At 33.8% G+C, this 15,919-nt stretch overlaps 1 protein-coding gene across 3 annotated transcripts in view; it reads right to left on the bottom strand.

The window, feature by feature from the left end:
* The window catches only part of XRCC4 (X-ray repair cross complementing 4), a 247,774-nt gene that overhangs the window by 229,636 nt on the left and 2,219 nt on the right, over positions 1-15,919 (bottom strand). For all 3 annotated transcript variants that reach the window (XR_006299172.1, XM_043593244.1, XM_043593240.1), the window contains exon 2: positions 4,510-4,658. Coding sequence is in view for 2 of the 3 variants with exons in the window: in XM_043593244.1 (XP_043449179.1) it covers positions 4,510-4,648 (139 nt within the window). In the remaining variant the exon portion in view is untranslated. The remainder of the gene's footprint in view (positions 1-4,509; positions 4,659-15,919) is intronic.

Raw genomic sequence — 15,919 nt, 5'->3', positions numbered from 1 at the left:
TATATTCTTTTAAAAAATATTTTATGTTCTTTATGTGATTTTACAGGTTCTAAAATACTTTCATATGTTTTGTCTATCTCTGAAGCAGAGGCAGATTTAAGATGATCACCACTATCAAATCTAACTGACCTTCTAAATACCCTATTGGTGCTTCTGAAAAAAAAAACATAAAAATAAGAAGACAAATGCTTCCTTTTAAGGAATAATTTCATATTTTATAATTTTGAAGTTATAAAGACCTAGGAAGAGAAAATATTTCACAGAGAAATAGGAAATACATCTGTAGAAACCATCTTTAATGCCACTACAGAAAAAATTTATAAGAAAACACAAACGAAAATTATGTCTACTGATGAAACATCCAGTAAAAAGCATTCTAAATTTCATTAAAATGAAAAGATATCTACCTGAAAATACTTCCGAGAATTTATTGATTCAACTCTCTTATTCAAAACAATACTTAATCAGCATCTACTATGTGCCAGGTAACATTCTACGCACCAGGGATACAAGTTTAACAGACAGAGAAAAATGCCAGCCTTATGCAGCCTAGATTCAAGTGCTAACATCTTAGGTATTCTCTTCGATATTCTCTTATGTTATGCCATCTGTGAAATGCTGTGATGATTATTGTTATGGAACATGCCATTTTTGAGAAAAAAAAAAAAAACATGAAAGGAAATTTTCTATTTACACTTCCCCCTTTAAAAACTGTAAGAAAAAAATTCAGAAAAAATGTACTTGAACATTTCCATTAATGGTAAATGTGAAATTTTGACTGCCTATTTAAAACTTCAATCCCGGAAAAACTTGGTCACCAGTTTTGAATTTTGTGCTAAGAACATCTGGAAGAAGTACAGCTGTAAGCATTCAATGTTCCAAAACCTTTGGTGACCAAAAATAAAAGCCATGGAAATAATAAAATTCAGCAAGGATACAGCTGAACCGCATAATAATGGCATAAAAAGGGAGCAGGCCAACATGACCAAAAACCAAGGAATTGTTCTCAGACATGTAGGAATCAAGAAAGCATCATTTTAACACTATTTGTGGGTAGATGAAGATGTAAATAAGGAACGAAGATTTTTTTTCTTTTGGATACTTATGCATAAGGAACCGTGCATATCCTAGGTTTGTGTCAGTGCTTCGAAGACCACCTTATTATCCCATTAGGGATCTTGCTGTTTTGATGTTCATTTATTTGAGAGACAGAGAGAGAAAGAGAGAGCACATGCGAGCAGGGGAGGGACAGAGAGAAGAGACAGGATCCCAAGGAGGATCCCAAGCACGCTCTGCATTGTGAGTTGTAGAGCCTGAAGTGGGACTCGATCTCACAAACTGTGAGATCCTGACCTGAGCAAAAATCAAGAGGCAGACGCTTAACCAACTGAGCTTCCCGGGCACCCCCTATTAAGGATCTTTGATGATATCACATCATGGACCTACTCTACTACCTTTATTAAAAATCCTTTGTCCACTGAACCCTGTCATATAATCTCCAAATAGGTCACTAAATATCAATGCTTAGGCCACCTATAAGTAGATATAATTATGTGACAATAAATGTGTTAATAAAGTTTAATTTACTTTTCAATAAACTTTAAACTACTCTAGAGATGGGTAATATACGTTTCTCCTCACTGACTGAAATTCTTATAAAGGTCACATAATAGTCATCAATCATTAACCTACTTTGTGACTTAACTCTGCGATATAACCCTCTATAATGTTGAAGTGATGACAGACCACATGATAATTAGATCTCAAAACATTCATTAGATAAAACATTACTAATGGAAAAGAAATCAGTGAATTTAGTGTGTGGGAGATTAAAAGGAACCCCACATCCTTTTAATTTCACTCAAATGAAAAGAGAAAAAAAATTACCCAAATTGAAGGTTGCAGCAATCAAAAAATTGTACAAAAAAACAGGATGAGGTATAGGAAGGAAATCCATTTTCATGTTTCAATTATGTAATTGTTTCAATGTTCTTAATCATGTTATTGTCTATCTATAAAGTGCCAAACCAAATCATATTTATGTAATAAGCCTTAACTAAACATGGAGACAATGTTATATTATTTGGCTTGATACTTTGTCCCTGAAATGTACACAAGAAAATAGAAATGAATAATGAAAGATATAAAACATTTGTGAGATTAAAACTTAAATATTTTTGAAAATAAAATGACCATATATGGTGCATTATAAAATGTTCTGCTTGAAAGCCTGTTTAGTAAGGAAGCCAAAATGTTAACAATTCACCAAGGATACAGAAATCATACATCATATTTTTCTCACACTATTCATTAGCTGGAAAACAAACTGCAAAATATACTACATTTACGACTAATGTCAACATTAAATAAATATACAACTGGAGTTTTCATTAAAAAACATGCTAACTCTAAAATAAATGGTTCTCTTTCTTTTCTTTCCTAGAAAGTTTTATATATTTGAGGCATCTTTTCATTCTCTCTTCCAAAGAATATCTATTGAGCATGTATTTTCTAGGCACTGGTCTAGATACTTCTAAACAATAACTGATGAATCACATGCATTCCTTGTTCCTAATTAATCTAGCCTAGGGAAACAATATTCATAATAATAGTATTAAGAACAACTGCCAGCACATTCTGTTTGACATACACAAAATGTTCCATAAATGTAAATTCAACTTAAATTTCCGGTTAAATCAAGATTTAACAGTTAATCGGAGTACTCGTTTATTCCCAATCCTTAGTAATAAAAAAAAAAAATTAAAACAACATTTTATTGTTCTTTGGTTTGGTGAATGAATTTTACTAACTAGATTACAATTTATATTTTCTTTTGATAATTACATCTCTTAAAGCATCTCAAAGTCATCTGTCTAATCATAATTTATTATACAGAATAAGCCATTTGTCAACTGTGAATATCTATGTTATAAAGAAAGTATTCAGTATTCCCTACATACAAGCAACCACTTCACCTAGGACCCGTATCCTGGGCTGTGCAGTTGAAACTGCTCTCTCTCCAGATAACTGGCATTAACCTACTGCCATGATCTTCAACCCTATGCACCTCCTTTTCAAAACAGAGCTATTGTCACCTGGGTACACCTTTACCAGCATACACAGAACTAACCTAACAAGTTCTCACTCATAAAAGGCAACAACTGATTTCTCTTACATAGAAATTTACAGCTGGGGCAACTGGGTGGCTTAGCTGGTTGATCATCTGACTCTTGATTTCAGCTCAAGTCATGATCTCAGGGTCATGAGATGAAGCCTTACATCAGGCTCCATGCTAAGCTTAAGATTCTCTCTCTCTCTCTCTCTCCCCCCCCACCCCGTCCCTCTCCCCTGCTTGCGCTCTTAAAAAAAAAAAAAAAAAAAAAAAAAAAAGGAAATTTACAGCTTAAACAGAGACCATAACAGGTACTGCAAACATTATCCTTGAAAACTCTTTATTTTAATAATACTTACATCAGCATTCCTTGCTGTCAAAAAAGGAGAATTAAAATAAATAAATAAATAAACTCTGCAAGTATAAAGTCAGTTTGACTGCACTGTGTAACAGAATTTTTAACATCCAAGAAAGAAAACTTTACCATGTAATTTTAAAAGATGATATAATAATTACAGTAACAAGTTTTAGGGAAATATTTCAAAATTGATAGAAGATACAAATGGTATATAAATTAACATGACAAATTTATTTTACCTAAAACATTATTTACAACATAACTCTAGAAATGACTGTTACATAACTGCGTAAATACTTTTTCAAATCTTTCAATAAAATACTTTAATAAAGTATAAAAACTGCTATATGAGCAAAAGATAATTCCATGTATTTTCACTTTAGACCTGCCATGTTCCACAAATAATAATTAATTGCAGGGGCATCAGACTTTTTAAAAGATCACTGCCAAACATAAATTAAAAGTCTATTTCATGAAGTAATAGCGAAAATACCACATACAGTTTGAACCTTGACTTACAAAATTTTACACCATGGATTCTGTTTTGTTTTTGTTACATATGTAATGCATGTATACTAGAAAATAATTCAAACAATATAAGTGTGTGAAATAAAAAGCAAATCACTACCACCCCACTCCTCCAAGCCAACACAATCCCTTGGCCCAGCCAACCCACCTTCTTATGCCTCCCAGTATTTCCCTGGGGTCCTGAAAATACATATATGTATAAAGTACTATTTATGTTTTGTATAAAGACATCATTTAAAAACCCTGACCAACTCTAAGTATTAAGACTAAACTACTAACCAGAATTTACTGGGTTACATGCTTATTTATCTATCCTTCTATTAATTATATAAAATGGCATTCAATCTTAACAAATCTACATGTAAATTAGACAGCAATAACAAGTAAAAGCAATCATGCTCATTTTACCCAGTACCTACTAAAGAAACACTTTAATATGAAGTATCACTGAAGACTAAAAAACAGCACATTACTGAAATTTCACCTTTAAAAAACTTGCTTTGAATATTACCTGTTCCGGTCCATGCTGACTGACCATCAGTAAGTGTAATAACAAAACCAGATGCTAGCGTTCTCTCCCAAGCAATTTGTAGAAAATGAATTATATCTGGTTCAGAAGCAAAACAAATTCTGCTTACTTTTCTTTCCATTTCTGGTCACCTGTTATAAAATAATTAAATTAATATTTTTGTAAGAAATTTTGGCTATCAAATAATAATGTTTTCTTTTTTTCTTAATTTTTTAATGTTTATTTATTTTTGAGAGACAGAGAGAGACAGAACATGAGTGGGGGAGGAGCAGAGAGAGACAGGTAGATACAGAATCTGAAGCAGGCTCCAGGCTCTGAGCTGTCAGCAAAGAGCCCGAAGCAGGGTTCAAACTCACGAACTGTAAGATCATGACCTGAGCCAAAGTGGACATTTAGCTAACTGAGCCACCCAGGCACCCTAAATAATAATGTTTTCTATATTGGTCTCTCAGCTACACAAAGCACCAAAGAAATATTAGTAAAACAGAACACTGTACAATAGTTAACCAAGCATCAAACAGTAAATCACAGTTCTATTCAATATTGGTTTATAATTTTTACAGATAAAACAGAAGCCCGTAAGTGCCAAACGAGTTGCCCAAGTTGTGTGCTGAAAAAAAAAAAACTATGCTCACCAATATGAAGAATAAAGACTTTTCTTACTAATCCCACTTTCATTTCTAATGATTAGAGGTTCTTTTTCTATGAATTCAAAAACCATTCTTCTGCTAATTTACTCTAGAATCTTGCCCAAATTGACCTCAAACTTACCAAACTGTGGTATGACACATATTTGATTCAAAGCAAATAACTATATTCCTTCTAATACTGGAATATCCCTTGACCATGTGCACTTCATTAAGAAAGGCTGAAAGGGGCACTTTGGTGGCTCAGTCGGGTAAGCATCTGACTTCGGCTCAGGTCATGATCTCATACACAGTTCATGAGTTCAAGCCCCACAGTGGGCTTGATGCTGACAACTCAGACTATGGAGTATGCTTCAGACTCTGTGTCTCCCTCTCTCCCTTCCCCTCCCCCACTCGCACTTGGTCTCTCACTCTCTCAAAAACAAACGTTGAAAAAATTTTACAAAAAAAAGAGAGATACTTAAGCTGTAGAAACCAACATCCAAAACAAAAACTACCCTAAAAATTACAAATATACAAAGAAAAAAACATTACAAAAAGAAAAAAAAAAAAACATTACAAAAAGTCAAAACCAGGAACAAAGCACACAAATTGCCAAAGATGAAAAACTAGAATTATTCTTTAATCACAAAGCATGAATCTCTTGCTAGATGATCCTTAAAAAGCTAAAAAGAATTCTTGGGGTGCCTGGGTGGCTCAGTCGGTTGAGCATCCAACAGCTCAGGTCATGATCTTGCGGTCTGTGAGCTCGAGCCCCGCGTCAGGCTCTGTGCTGACAGTTCAGAGCCTGGAGCTGCTTCAGATTCTGTGTCTCCCTCTCTCTCTGTCCCTCCCCTGCTCATGCTCTATGTCTCTCTGTGTCAAAAATAAATAAACATTAAAAAAAAATTTTGTTAATAAAAAAAAAAAAGCTAAAAAGAATTCTTTAATCTTTTATTCAGGGAGAAGGTACAAAATTTCTTCCATTTTTATGAACAAAATGTATAACATGCTGTAAAAATCCAAAGTAAATTGTTAACTGACACTTGACTGACAACTGATTAGTAAGTTTTAACAAGAGCAAAATCTTAAAGCAGTTTTAATTCACTTTCTCAATTTAAAACTACTATATTCTTGGGGCGCCTGGGTGGCTCAGTCGTTTGAGCGTCAGAGTTCGGCTCAGGTCATGATCTTATGGTTTGTGAGTTCAAGCCCTACATCGAGCTCTTTGCTGACAGCTCAGAACCTGGAGCCTGATTTGGATTCTGTGTGTGTGTGTGTCTCTCTCTCTGCCCCTCCCCCGCTTGTACTCTGTCTCTCCCTCTCAAAAATAAACATTAACAATTTTTTTTAATTTTTTAATTAAAAAACTATTACATTCTCATAAAGCATATTATTTTTCTCAATTAACAATTGCATATGAGAATACCAACAACTGAAATATGAAGAAACGCTCCTTGTCAGCTCTTCACACAATTGAACATGAAAATAAAAACAACTCACTTTGTCAGCTCTTCACAAAACCAATTTTACTACAAATCTCTATCTTCTGGGAGTGGAGGAGATGCTTAATTATAGAATGCTAGAGCTATTCTGTCTTACAGTAAAAAGCATAAGGAAGCAGGGCAATTTCCAGAATAAAAGAAAGAGTATCTAAAATTAAGAATGTAAGATACCTCTAAATTGATAAATTAACAATAATTCTAACTGCTACCTAAAGTGTACTCAGAGGAACGTTTATTCTTCTTCCCAGTAAGAGACAAAGTTTTAAAATAACCATACTTGAAGCCACATCAATTAAGCATGTTTGTGTTAAAAATATACAAATCTGTAGACTTGACTATAACATAATCACTGAAAAAATATAATTCTTTTTAAATATTTCATTTAGTCAAAAATTTTCCTACACTGAGGTTTTTTGTTTTGTTTTGTTTTTTGGGGGTTTTTTGTTTGTTTTGTTTTGTTTTTTGCCTAGATGTGCTTACTTCTGAAATGCTTTATTCATTTGGGAATATTTTCTTTTAAATCAATTAGTCAAAACCACTTACCATGCAGCTAATTACCCACATGCTCTGTAATCCTTAAATTTGAAAATTACTGGAAAATGCATATTGCTGTTTTTCTATGCCATTCATTGAAAAAGACACATAGCTTAAAGCCTTACATAATTCTCATAGGCCTCAAATCCACAACTTTGGTTGGGGGAGGGTAATAGAAACTACTTACGAAGGCCACTTTTTGCCTCTAGAATTTATATACAAACACACAGATACACAAACTGACACTGATTATTTCATCTTAAATAAGCCTCAAGAACATGGCCATTGTTAGCAATTAATGTAACTTTGTGAAAAAGAAAACTCAGCACTTAGAACTGCTGATAAAAAGCAACTGGTTTCACTGATATTTTTACCCTAGGGGGACCAAAAGACAAATTAATTATTGACACAAAGTAGTCTAAAATTGATTATTTCAGATACTTCATCCTACTTTCACAATGATATACAGGGCTTTAACCTCAATAATGTTAAAAAGACATTTAGGGATCAGATTTGTTTTAACATCTTTGAATTATTCATGTTTCAAATATTTTCCAATGTCTGGTCAACTCTAGGTTTTTATAGCTAAAACTAAATCAAATTATTTTAAAGATTCCATTATTTTATTATACTCAGATTTGAAACTGTGGATGCTGTGAGTCATGTTTAAGCACTTGCATATTAATAGCACAAGTCAGTATCCTGTAAATACTTTGTAGTGAGTGCCTCAGGAGCCTCAGATATGTCTTCTATCAACCGAGTTTTAATTTCCTGATAATATACTATTTGAATCACTTTTGAAAGAAATTCATTCTTTACTTACTGAGGTCACCCCCTCATTAAATATCAAATACAAAATATCTAAGAACCAACCACAAAGCAGAAGAAAGGATGACTTGCCATGTCTTTTAAGATTCCTAAGGGCAAACCAATGATGTCTTTGCTTTAGCCAGCCCTATAAATGGGAATACTCAGCCACAGTTTTTCTGCCCCAAGAATACTTCAAGAAAGGGGTGGAATCCTCTTCAGAGGGACTGATTGATTAGGGCCATAAGAAAGCCTATGTTTTGTTTTCTAAGGGCACTAAAGGTCGCACTGGTATCAGCACCTCTCCCAGCCAGAGCCAAGGATCTAAGACATGCCTGCAGGTGGAAACAGTTGGGTCCCACCCCAATTTGTACATCAGTAGCTTTATTGAGAGCTCAGAACAGTTGAGAATTGAGAAGCTTATCTTTAGTACTTTGTGTCTCTGATACTTGGCTTCCTTCTTAGGAGAGAAATAAGTTGTTGGCTGGTATGCAGTTGATGTGATCTACACTCTGAACAAATACCATTCACAGTTGCCTCTGAATAAACAAGACGCTTTTTAAATTAGTTTACAAAGAATTTTGTATGCCCTTTTGGATGCTGATAAGAAGCAGTGCAGAAGCCAACTCTCTTAGGTCAGCTCAAGTTAGTGACAACACTGTATCATTGATAACACCATTTTGAACTTGAGCTTCTTTTATTTTCCTTTATAGTTAAATTACAGCTTCTTTTCAAGCTGCTTGGGCTGCAGGTGTTCAAACTTCTGCAGCTATGCCAGATCAGAAGAGACTAAATGCATGTTTCTAATGAAGCAATTAACTTAAGTGCCCCCTTGTTGAGAAAAGTAGGCTGATACCTAAAGTGAGTTCAGAATAAAGATTAGCACACAGCACATTGCCACTAAGAGTCTGTAATTAGATTCCCGATCATGTTATTTTGTTTAACCTTATTTTTTTCTTAAGGAGGAAAAGAAAAAAAAATGTAAATTGTAAACCAAAAGCACGGTAATAATTTTTTTTTAAGTTCTATCATATTATAAAAATTCAAGGACAGGACCAAATATATTACTCAATAAAAAGGAAAGAAAGGTTTATGTCACAAACACTGGGCTATTTACTTTTAATAATACAAACGTCACACAATTCAAGAAAACTAAATGCAAAGAGGATGACTATTTTCCCATTTGTTCAGTATTTTTTTTTAAAGCATTGATTATCCATACTAATCTTAACAGAATTCCCAATTGAAGACTTTTTTTTAATTAATAATTCATTCCTAGAATTTTCATTATTTTTTCCTATAATTTTAATTAATAGCATGCCAGCACCTACCTAAAGGGTAAATTCAGTTTTGTTTAATCAATTTACCTTTAAATTTCCAAGGCAATTAAAAATATTAAGCTAACTTTCTATAGAAGAAATCGTTTCTTGAAACAATGTTTTCACGTTCCAGTTTCCTAAACTTTAATGATAAAAAACATATTATTCAATATTTTTCTAATCATGTCAATATTATCCCCATTCTAGTAATTTAGGAATGAAACTAAAGTGACCAGCGGTCCAGGTTTGTCTGAGATTTTCCTGGTTTCAACACGGAAAGTCCAGGTACAGTAACCCTCTTAACCCCAGGCAAATTAGGATGGACGGTTCCCCAAGGTAAGAGTAAAATATAGCTAAGACTGTTGGCATAATCTTGTTCAAAAACTTGTAAAATACAGCTAAGTTCAAGTTACACATTAATAGTCTGATGCTTCAGAAATAAAGCATTAGAACTATAAAATAAGTCTAAAAATTAAGGCATCTTTGCCATGGTCATAGTCCATTCTCAATTACCTCTGTTATAACTGTGGAATGCCAGCTGCTGCCATTCCAAATATCGTATTACTGCTCATTTCCTCTGCTTATCTTTTACAAACACCATTAATAATCATTAGTTTCAGTGATTCATTTAAAGTTCACTTCCTCTCCTTTTTTCTTTACCCAATGAACTAAGAATTTAAAAACAATAAAAGGCCTGAATAAATTTCCCACATAAAATCTAACACCTCGATCCAAAATGCCCTGAAAATTGGACCCACGGTTCCAGAACTTCCTTTATCTTCATCAAATGGACACTCTTAATTACAAATAAACTTGGCAGAAAGGACGAGAGTATACTTATCATTTTGGAAACTTTCTAAACTTTCACAAGAACACTTCAGTCCTAATTGCAGAGTTTCATGTGAGAATGACACTTAACAGAACTGAAGAGATAAGATAATACCTGAAATACAGCATTAGCTAAACAACAGTCATTTTTTCATTAAGAACTTAGTACTTATGATTTCTTAAGCCTTGAAATTCTGACACCTCTCTTGTATTTTAATTTCAGAAGAGTGAGGGAGTTCCTATGAAATACCATCAGTTAAGCATATATACAGTCTATCCTACTTGAAAAATGTGCTGCTCAGAAATGAAATCAAACTAAACACACGTTCTAGAAAAGAAATAGGACTTGCACTGTCCTTTTTCCCCCATTCACAAACCCACCATTTACTTACAACTGTACCCATTTATCTACCTACTTCCAATGGCAACCAGACGATGAATAATAAGATTGGGGTACAAATCAGATTTAAACCTGACAAAAAGATCCCTACAACATATCCTCAACTGGTGACACTACCTAATTCAGCCATACACAACTATTCAGGAACTATATGAAATTGCCAGTATTTAACAATTTTTAACACACACACACACACACACACACACACACACAAATGACTTCACATGGTTCAAATGATAGTAAGTTATAAACAACCCATTCCTAATTGGATAAATAATTACATATTTATTTTCAAGATAAAAACAAAAGAGCAAAAGATGAACAAGCTGATAATTGTTGTGCTAGGTGATGGGTACACAGGGATCTATTATTCTCTCAAAATTATTCTCTCAAAATTTTTAAATTTTTTCACAGTAAAATGTTTAAAAAGAAGAGGGTTCAGTAAGTATTATTTGACCATCATGTTGATTACGTTGTGAAAGAGTACTTTTGTAAAAAGAGAAAACATCATCTATTAGAAAGATATTCTTAAATATACAACTTAAATATGTAATTTAACACTTCAAAACTTAGGACCCTATTTAAGAAGCAGTGAACTCAGTGTTGACTCTTTAGTAACAGTCTTTATGTAATAAGCATTACACCAGAAATACTGGTATGTCATGCACCATTAACTAACTTAGAGATGAGCACATGATTCAAGTCAGGACCACAAAGACCAGTGAAGCTCAATTCCAGGACTTTGGATATACATTCTTCTCTACTGGACTTGATGTTCTAACACTGCAAGCTTGAAGCCGCTGACAACAAAACCAACAGAACAGAAAGTGAAACTGAGGTGTGGGGAGCAGCTCAGATCTGACTCCAGGGGTACCAAAATCTAGATCTAACTATAGATGGTTCAGGTATGAGGCCAAGAACGTTGTTTTAGGCTTTGGAATCAGTCAGACTTCAGTATGAATCCTCACTGTCATGCCTTGGTTGTGTAGACTTCAGCAAATCATTTAATTCTCTAAACTTCAATTATCTCATACCTCAATTATCTCATACCTGCAAAATAGCTGTAAGTCAGCAATCTGTGTATTCTATCAGTGACAGGAGTACCAAACTTTGGGAAACATTAAACTTACAATATTCAACATCAAACAGCAAGTTTTACACTTTCAGCTTAATACGCTTACACTCTCATCACATCTAAAATGCATGACATTTTGAAAAGACTGGGCAACTTTGTTATCACTACATGATAAATAATCGGTAACAAATGGTTCAAGAAGACAACTGGTCAAGGAGCCAACTTTGCATAATGGTCATAATCCTAATGATTCGGCGGCGGGGGGGAAGTATATTCAAAACAAAGGTTCAAGTCTTGGTGACACTGCAAAAATATGTTTTCCAAGTTTTAAAAATCACTAATTAATAAGTCTAATGCTTTCTCCTTAAATCTCAACAGCTTACCTCAAAGTATCGACAAATGATCTCAGCAAGAGGGATCAAAACAATTTAAATTTTAAAATTTTTTCTCTTCTATCTTTACTACACTGAAAAGAATAGATTAAAAGACTTTTATGGACCTCTAAATACAATTTGCTTTTTTATGTTTATAAGATCTTTATAGAAATAAATGTAACTCCTGGCAGAATATACAACCTCAATTATACTTTGCATCCATTCTTCACAATATAAACATAACAGTGTGATGTGGTTAAATGATTCAATTACTATATAAAAGCCATCAATCTCTGTTATAAGAAAAGCAACAAGAGGGTCAGTCTTGATACCCATAGTTAACGCTCTTCTAGGACTGTTTTAGGACTATCATTCAAAGAATGCTCAGTTTAACCTTTTTCTAGACGTCTGCAAAACAGATGGAAGATTGTTTGTATGGTTCCAATGACTTGGAAAGCTTCAAATGTCTCTTTACTTTGCATCAAATGTTCTATTACAGTGATATTCCTATGAGAACAGTAGTGAACTATGACATTCAACCAAACATATCAACTTTAGTTGCTCTTTATTCTCATTTTTCTTCTGAGACATAGTTGTCAAATAATAACAGAACAAATTTTCTCATCACATTTAAACTTCACAAACTTATGTTTTTTTCTATTGCTAAATTCTCAGAGCATAAACTTCCCAAAAGTAATAGCTAAGTCTTGACTTGAGCCAATTTTTATAAGAATAATGTGCAAGATGATGAGGTTGGTTCCCAAACACAGTATTAAGGCAAGAAATTTTGATTCAATTTATAGATGAGTATCATTGCACAACTAATTTATAAAATTATAAATTGCAACCATGCTGTCATTTTTTAAAAACATAAGTTAAGCCCAAATATGAAATTATATCAGTATACTATTTTATATACCTACTATTTATATACCTACTATTTTATATCTACCTACAAATTACCAAAGAATTGTCAATATTTTTTTTTTAATTTAACTTTAAGTGCCCCAAAGTTTACACAGATGTTATCCTACTTTCTCTCAGCAGCTGTTCATTGGACATGTCCCTTATTTATTGATATACTGTGTTCAATGCTAGGGTCACATTTCTTAAACAGGAACTTGGCAACTTCCAAACTCTATGGTAAATATTGACATATCTCAGCATGTCAATATTTATACTGTCAGGACTCTGACGAGTCTCCTCAACAATGGGAGCATCTTAATTTCTAAGCAGCAGCTTGCTTCTGTTCCAATTGAGCAAGGTCTTACGTTATTCAATATCATTCTCACTAACTATTTGGATAAAATTATAAGTAAGCTAATAGTATCCTCTAACATAAAGACCAGATTGAATTCCTTGCTGATTTCAACATTTTGGACACTTACAGGGTTAGTAAAGTTCAAACAAGGCACAAAATCAGGAATGCCTTCCAAGGAATATTTGTTTTTGATTACTCAATCCCAAGCCTAATCATTATTTTCATTCCCATTAATGGGGCTGAAAGCTGCTGAAGCCTTTTCAGAATTTATAGAGTTAAATTATCTCCTCTTCTGTTAGTACTAAAGGCTAGGCAACATTACAAAAAGATTGGCTTACAGACTACAACAATGATAAAAATATTCAGAGGAGAGTTTAAATTCAGAATGCTTACCATAAAAGGTAGTTGGAAGTCTAGCTCATTATCTAAGATTATACAGCATTTTAAATGCAAAATTAATTTACCTAATATGGGGGCCAACTATCAGAAATCATGTTAACAAACTAATCATTTTTAACTCAATCTTAACAGCAATTTCCATATCAGTGGAAGTGCATCTAGCAAAAGCATGAATGCCTCATGAGCAGTTTGGAATTCTAGCATTCCCCTTTGAGGCAACAAAAATCTCAACAGTGTTATCCCAACAAGAGCCCAGTTTCATCAAAATTAAAAATTGCTGACTATAATAACCCTCTGTTCATCTATTTCAGCCAGTGTCTTAGAAAAAAAAGCACAACTCATGTTCTCATCAGCACTGGCAGCTTCACAAATGACAAGAAGCAAATTGCTCAGGACTATAAAATGCATTAACTACCTCCTACCTGTATAAAAAGAACTATTTTTCTATTATTTTAAGGTCAGCCACCTTTTCCTAGAAAACACAGTTTAGCAAATAGAGTTAAATTTTATGCTCAGAAGATTCGGATTGAAATCACAATTCTACTGCTCCAAAGCTCAGTGACTTTGGTCACGTCATTATTACATTAAAACATTCACTGAATGCTCCCTATGTACCAAGCTTGGATATTCCCAAAATGAGTAAGACACATTCCCAACTCTCTAGTGAAATAAAGAAACCCAAAAGGAATTATTTTACAAGTTTGTAAAGTGCAGAGACAGGGTGGTACCTCCTCTCAAGAGTACATGTAAGCCAGCCTGACATTTCAAGGAAGGCTTCCTTGAATTACACCTGATATGAATCTTAAAAACTGAAAAAGGAAAAAAAGGATAAGAAAAGGCATTCCAAGCACAAGAACTTGCTTGAGCAAAGGCTTGGAGGCAAGAAACAACATGATATATGAAAATGATCAACAATTCAGTGTTTCATGATGACTACAAATCAAGGATGACTAAATTCAAATAACCAGTCAAGTCCATTCATTTAACCAAAACATGCACATTTGTATGTGTCAGACAGTGTTTTAGAATTTGGCATAAGGAAGCAAAACAGATAACAATTCTTGCCTTTTTAAAACTTACGGTTTAATAGGAGACAAACGATTAAAAACAATAAAAAACACGTAAAATATATAGCATGGTGATAAGCTATAGCAAAAGGAGAGGATAAAACAAGAGAAAACTGGGAGTATAGAGGCCAGTAGGGGAAAGGGGGATAGTTACAAAGCCTCAATTTTAAAGGTTTTATTTTCATTATTATTATTTTTTTTTAATCTGAGAGAGAGAATGCGAGCATAAGCAGGAGAGAGGGGTACAGGAGCAGAAGGAGAGAAAGAGAATCCTAAACTGACTACACGCTCAGCACAGAGCCCAACATGGAGCTCAACCCCAAGACCTGGGGTTATGACCTGATCCGAAATCAAGAGTAAGATGTTCAACCAAATGAGCCACCCAGGAGACCCCGCTTTTTAAAAAATTTTTTCTTTCTCTCTTTTTTTTTAATTTTAAAGAGGCAAAGTTGCAATTTTTTAAAGGAAGTTGAGGTAGGCTTTCTTGAAAAGGTGATATTTGAGCGCATACATAAAGGAGATGAAAGATTTAGTTGTTTGGATGTTTGGGAAAAAGCATTCCAAGCAGATGAAGCAGTTGGTGGAAAGGCCCTAAGGTAGCCGTGGGCTTGGTATACTGAAGAAACAAGGCAGCCAATATGGCTGAGACAGAGTGAGGCGAGGAGAGAATACCAAGGGTAATGGGAAACCAGATCAGGTAGAGTTTTGTAGGCCAATGTCAGGATGTTAGCTTTTACTGTGAATCAAATGAGAAGTCATAAAACGTTTCAAGCAAAGAAGTAATTTCACATTCCTTCTAATAAACTTTCTATTTTGGAGTAATACTGAATTTACAGAAAAGTTGCAAAATAACACAGAGTTCCCATATACACCTGCCCCAGTTTCCTCTAATATTAACATCTTATATTACCATGGTGCATTCATTAAAACAAAGAAACCAACATTGGTGCATCACTACGAACTGAACTCTAGACTATTTGGATTTTACCATTTTTTTCCTCTAATATCTTTTACCTGTTCCAGGATCCAATCTAAAATAACACATTGCATTTAGAATCTTACATTTTAATACAATTTCTCACCTATATTTTAAAAGTATCATTCTGGCTATTGCGTGCGAATAGATTGCAAAGAAGCAAGGAATGAAGAAAGCAGAGAGACCAGCTAGAACTATTACTGTTAATCCAAGCAACAAAT

Source organism: Prionailurus bengalensis, chromosome A1 (genome assembly GCF_016509475.1).
Source record: "Prionailurus bengalensis isolate Pbe53 chromosome A1, Fcat_Pben_1.1_paternal_pri, whole genome shotgun sequence".
Lineage (NCBI taxonomy): Eukaryota > Metazoa > Chordata > Mammalia > Carnivora > Felidae > Prionailurus > Prionailurus bengalensis.
Note: the sequence above shows the minus strand (reverse complement) of the source record. Positions and strands in the feature narration are given on the sequence as shown.